Below are 5,000 nucleotides of genomic sequence, written 5' to 3'. Positions count from 1 at the left end.
CTTTGTCAACATTCACCTCTTCAGTATAAGAGCCTTCCGCTTGCAATATTTTGATGATCGTAATTGGGGTGAAACGCTGTTAACGTCGTCTCTTTCGCCGTTCGTATGGAGAGAGTTAAAGGGGGTGGAAAGGCTGTTTCTTCCAGACACATAACTAAACAGATGGACGAATGATGAAATAGTTTAAAAATTAATCAATAAATATACAAATAAGTCAATAAATAAATGGATGAATATTCGAATTAGTGGAGTCAATGATTGAACAAATGAGTCAATAAATACAACAAATGAAGTGAATAGATAAATAGAATTGATGGTGTGGATAAACTGATTAATACATTAATGCATCAATTAATGAATTGATTAATTGATTAATACAACAAATAAAGTAAATAGATAAATAGAATCAAATAAGTGGATAAATGAATGAATGAAACTGAATAAGTTTCAGTTTCAGTAGCTCAAGGAGGCGTCACTGCGTTCGGACAAATCCATATATGCTACACCACATCTGCCAAGCAGATGCCTGACCAGCAGCGTAACCCAACGCGCTTAGTCAGGCCTTAAGGGGGAAAAAAAAGTCATAAGAATAACTGCAATACAATTGTTTGGGTTTTTTTTTTTTTTTTTTTTTTTTACTTATATGTATGCGGGGGGTTTGGGTGTGTGTGTGGGGGGGGGGGGGGGTAGGTGCGCGTGTGACCGTGTGTTTGTAAAAAAAAGTGTACAGGTATATTTTAACCACCAAGACATGCCGCCGTCTACTTAACCCTTACCAACCACACACGTAACACCACTCACTGACTTCCACGCTGTTACTGGGCCCGGACTCAATCCCATCATAGAGGACAGTGCAGGTGTAGACAGCCACGCCGCGCACCCCGAACGTCACCTCCGGGTAGAAGTACCCGTTGGTGCTGTTCAGCACGTTCACCGACCCTCGGAACAGACGGAACAGTTCCGGTTCCAGCAGGTAGTACGTGTCCCAGCGACACACCAGCACGATCGTTTCGCCTGGGGACACTGTCGCCGGTCCGATGAGAGTCAGGTCCGGGGAGCTTGGGAGTTCTGGAATCACACCCCCACCCCAACCCCATCGGCCCCTGAAGACGGAGTATGTCTGCCTACATGTCCGGGTGAGGGGGGTGAGGGGAAGGGGGGGGGGGGTAAAAACGGTCATACGCGTTAAAGTCCACTCGTGAAAACGAGTGAGTACACGTGGGAGTCGCAGTTCACGAACGAAGAAAAAAGAAGAGAAAGAGGAAGTTCTGAATGTGAAGGGTGGTCAAGACAGACAGACAGGCAGACAGACAGAGACAGAGAGATAGAGACAGACAGACACAGACCGAGACAGAGAAATATTCCGACAGACAGACAGACTGAGAACTCGAATAAATCGAACTCGAACATTCGTTTGATTGAATGTAAAAAGGAACAGCTACAAACATCTTGTAAAGGAACAGCTACAAACATCTTCTAACAAAATTAATACAGTTTCTACGTTCCCGCATTTAAAAAAAAAAAAAAAAAAAAGTACAGAAACAGGGACAGACACGGAAAGACAAAGACAGAGGAGACACAGAGACAAAAAGACAGAGACAGAGACAGGGACAGACACGGAAAGACAAAGACAGAGGAGACACAGAGACAAAAAGACAGACAGAGACAGGGACAGACACGGAAAGACAAAGACAGAGGAGACACAGAGACAAAAAGACAGACAGAGACAGGGACAGACACGGAAAGACAAAGACAGAGGAGACACAGAGACAAAAAGACAGACAGAGACAGGGACAGACACGGAAAGACAAAGACAGAGGAGACACTGAGAGAAAAAGACAGAGACAGAGACAGGGACAGACACGGAAAGACAAAGACAGAGGAGACACAGAGAGAAAAAGACAGAGACAGGGACAGACACGGAAAGACAAAGACAGAGGAGACACAGAGACAAAAAGACAGAAAGAGACAGGGACAGACACGGAAAGACAAAGACAGAGGAGACACAGAGACAAAAAGACAGACAGAGACACAGAGACAAAAAGACAGACAGAGACACAGAGACAAAAAGACAGACAGAGACAGGGACAGACACGGAAAGACAAAGACAGAGGAGACACAGAGACAAAAAGACAGACACAGAGACAGGGACAGACACGGAAAGACAAAGACAGAGGAGACACTGAGACAAAAAGACAGGCAGAGACAGGGACAGACACGGAAAGACAAAGACAGAGGAGACACATAGACAAAAAGACAGACAGAGACAGGGACAGACACGGAAAGACAAAGACAGAGGAGACACAGAGACAAAAAGACAGACAGAGACAGGGACAGACACGGAAAGACAAAGACAGAGGAGACACAGAGACAAAAAGACAGACAGAGACAGGGACAGACACGGAAAGACAAAGACAGAGGAGACACAGAGACAAAAAGACAGAGACAGAGACAGGGACAGACACGGACAGACAAAGACAGAGGTGAGACACACAGACAATGGACACAGAGAAGGCCAGACTGACCACAATACGTTCCGACCAGCCCAGGCAGACATGAACACGTGCAACCAGTTGGATAGCCTTCGTTCTGACACGGGTTGGTGTCCACAGCTGACAATACATTAAAACAATACATCTTTATTATGAAGATGAATACATGAATAAATAAATGAATAAATAAATAAATAAATACTTATTCAACCCTGCACCCCATCATTACTCAATAAATAGATGAGTAAATAGCTAAATGAATAGATAAAGAGTAAATAAAAAAGCTTATTCAATCCTGCGCTCCAGTATTGCTCTGGCTTTGAAATTCGTTTCTTTTGAACATTTCTACGTCCCTACATAAATCATGTCTAAACCGCACGGGAAGGAAACTAACTTTTGTAGTATCTATATGTGTGCTTCTATGTGTTTTTCTATGTGAGGGTACTAACTTCTATAGTATTTGGATCTTTATTTGTATGTGTATTTCTGTGTGTATTTCGTTTCATCAAAACAGTTCCCACGTTCCTGTATATGTATGTACAAACAGCAAGAGAAGAGAACAAAGTTCTGTAGTACTTCTATGTGTATATCAATGTGTATTTCGTTTCATGAGAACAGTTCACACGTTCGTTCGTTCTTTAGTTTAAGGTCTTTTCACTGTAAGTGATATTAGACGAGAGTATGTACAAACAGCAAGGGAAGGGAGCTAACTTAAATAGCATTTGTGTGTGTGTGTTTCTGTGTATATCGACGATCTGTGGTTGGTGACGTATGTGTGCCGATGTCGAGAGGAAGGATGAGGGTGAACGGTAGCTGATATCTTTTGTTTGGTGATGATAGCAGGGTGATCAATGTTGAAGCAACCTCTCAGCTTGTCTGTTCCTTGATTTTCAGTCACATTGACAACTGCAATTCACTACTCGCTGGTTTGCCCTATGATCTGATATCACGCCTTCAGTTGATCCTGAACAATGCTGCCAGAGTCATTTTCAAAAAGTCTAACAAAGATCATGTTAATCCTCTCTTGCGTCAACTTCATTGGTTGCCCATCCAATACAGAATTCAGTACAACATTGCTATATTAGTTTATCTCTAATTGGAAGGTTCTCTCCCATCTTACTTATCTTATGTCCTTCACATTTACACCCCGTCCCGTTCTCCCAGGTTTTCTGGGGAAAAGCTCCTTCGAGTCCCCAAAGTCTCGTCAAAGACATTTGGTCAAAGGACTTTTCAGTATCAAGCACCTTCTGTCTGGAATTCTCTTCCTTTGGAACTCTGGCACTCACCAACTCTGTTCTCTTTCAAAGAAAAACTGAAAACCCACCTGTTCAAAATGGCTTTTCGATGTGACGAAGTATAGTCTCTTTGTGTGTCTCCCCCCTCCCTCTGCACCCCCCCCTGTGTCCCCCCCTCCATTGGTGTATTCCTGTGGTGCGTGTGCTTGTGGGTCGATGTTTGCTCTGTGTGTGTGTGTGTGTGTGTGTGTGTGTGTGTGTATCTGTGTGCCTGTGTCTGTGTCTGTGTCTGCCTGTGTCTGTGTATGTGTCTGGAATCTGTGTCTGTGTGTGCGTGTGTCTGTTAAAACGACTCACTTGGTCCATTAGTGCCATTGAAGCCACGGCTCTGTGTGTGTGTGTGTGTGTGTGTGTGTGTGTGTGTTATGTTTTTAGTGGTGTGTGTGTGTGTGTGTTATATTTTTAGTGTCGTGCGTGCGTGCGTGTGTGTGTGTGTGTGTGTGTGTGTGTCATGTTTTTAGTGTCATGCGTGCGTGAGTGTGTGTGTGTGTGTGTGTGTGTGTGTGTGTGTGTGTGTGTGCGTGTGTGTGTGTGTGTGTGTGTGTGTGTGTGTGTTTATCTGTGTGCCTATGTATGTGTCTGTGTCTGCCTGTGTCTGTGTCTGTGTCTGGTATCTGTGTCTGTGTGTGCCTCTGTGTGTCTGTTAAAACGACTCACTTGGCCCATAAGTGCCATTGAAGCCACAGCCTGAAACATCCTCGTTAGTTCTGAACTCCACCCTCAGGTTTGTGCCGCTGGATATGAAGGGTCCGGGCGGAACATTGTCGCCACAGTAACTGAAAAACAAATAAAAACCTTCCCTTTTGAAAAGGAGAGCAGTATCCCACACTCACAATCATTTTCTACCCTCCTCCACTAAACCCTAGATGGTGGTCTGGACGCTTGTCATTCGGATGAAACCATTAACCGAGCTCCCGTGTGCAGCGTACGTACACTTTGAAAACGTAAAAAACCAAAACGAAACACGGCAATTAAAGGGTTGCCTATGGAAAGGAAAAATTATGTAGAAAAATCAACTTTCATAGCAAAACGAATACACTTTCAGGCAGAAAAAAAATGGGTGAGGCACACATTGTAGCAACGGACTCTCTCTAGGAAAGAGCAGCCTGAATTTCGCATAGAGAAATCTGTTGTGACAATGTTATTTTGCGCTGTACGCTATACATACGCAAGCAAGCGCATATCCGTATAGGCGCACAAACAAATGCGCTCT

At 44.0% G+C, this 5,000-nt stretch overlaps 1 protein-coding gene across 1 annotated transcript in view; it reads right to left on the bottom strand.

The window, feature by feature from the left end:
• Positions 1–5,000, bottom strand: part of LOC143276230 (uncharacterized) — a 27,251-nt gene that overhangs the window by 15,190 nt on the left and 7,061 nt on the right. The window contains exons 4-6 of the mRNA XM_076580700.1: positions 4,445–4,563; positions 2,526–2,612; positions 802–1,068 (exon numbers count right to left, since the gene is read on the bottom strand). Of these exons, the coding sequence (XP_076436815.1) occupies positions 802–1,068; positions 2,526–2,612; positions 4,445–4,563 (473 nt within the window). The remainder of the gene's footprint in view (positions 1–801; positions 1,069–2,525; positions 2,613–4,444; positions 4,564–5,000) is intronic.

This window comes from Babylonia areolata, chromosome 31 (assembly GCF_041734735.1).
Source record: "Babylonia areolata isolate BAREFJ2019XMU chromosome 31, ASM4173473v1, whole genome shotgun sequence".
In the NCBI taxonomy this organism is placed as follows: Eukaryota; Metazoa; Mollusca; class Gastropoda; order Neogastropoda; family Buccinidae; genus Babylonia; species Babylonia areolata.
Note: the sequence above shows the minus strand (reverse complement) of the source record. Positions and strands in the feature narration are given on the sequence as shown.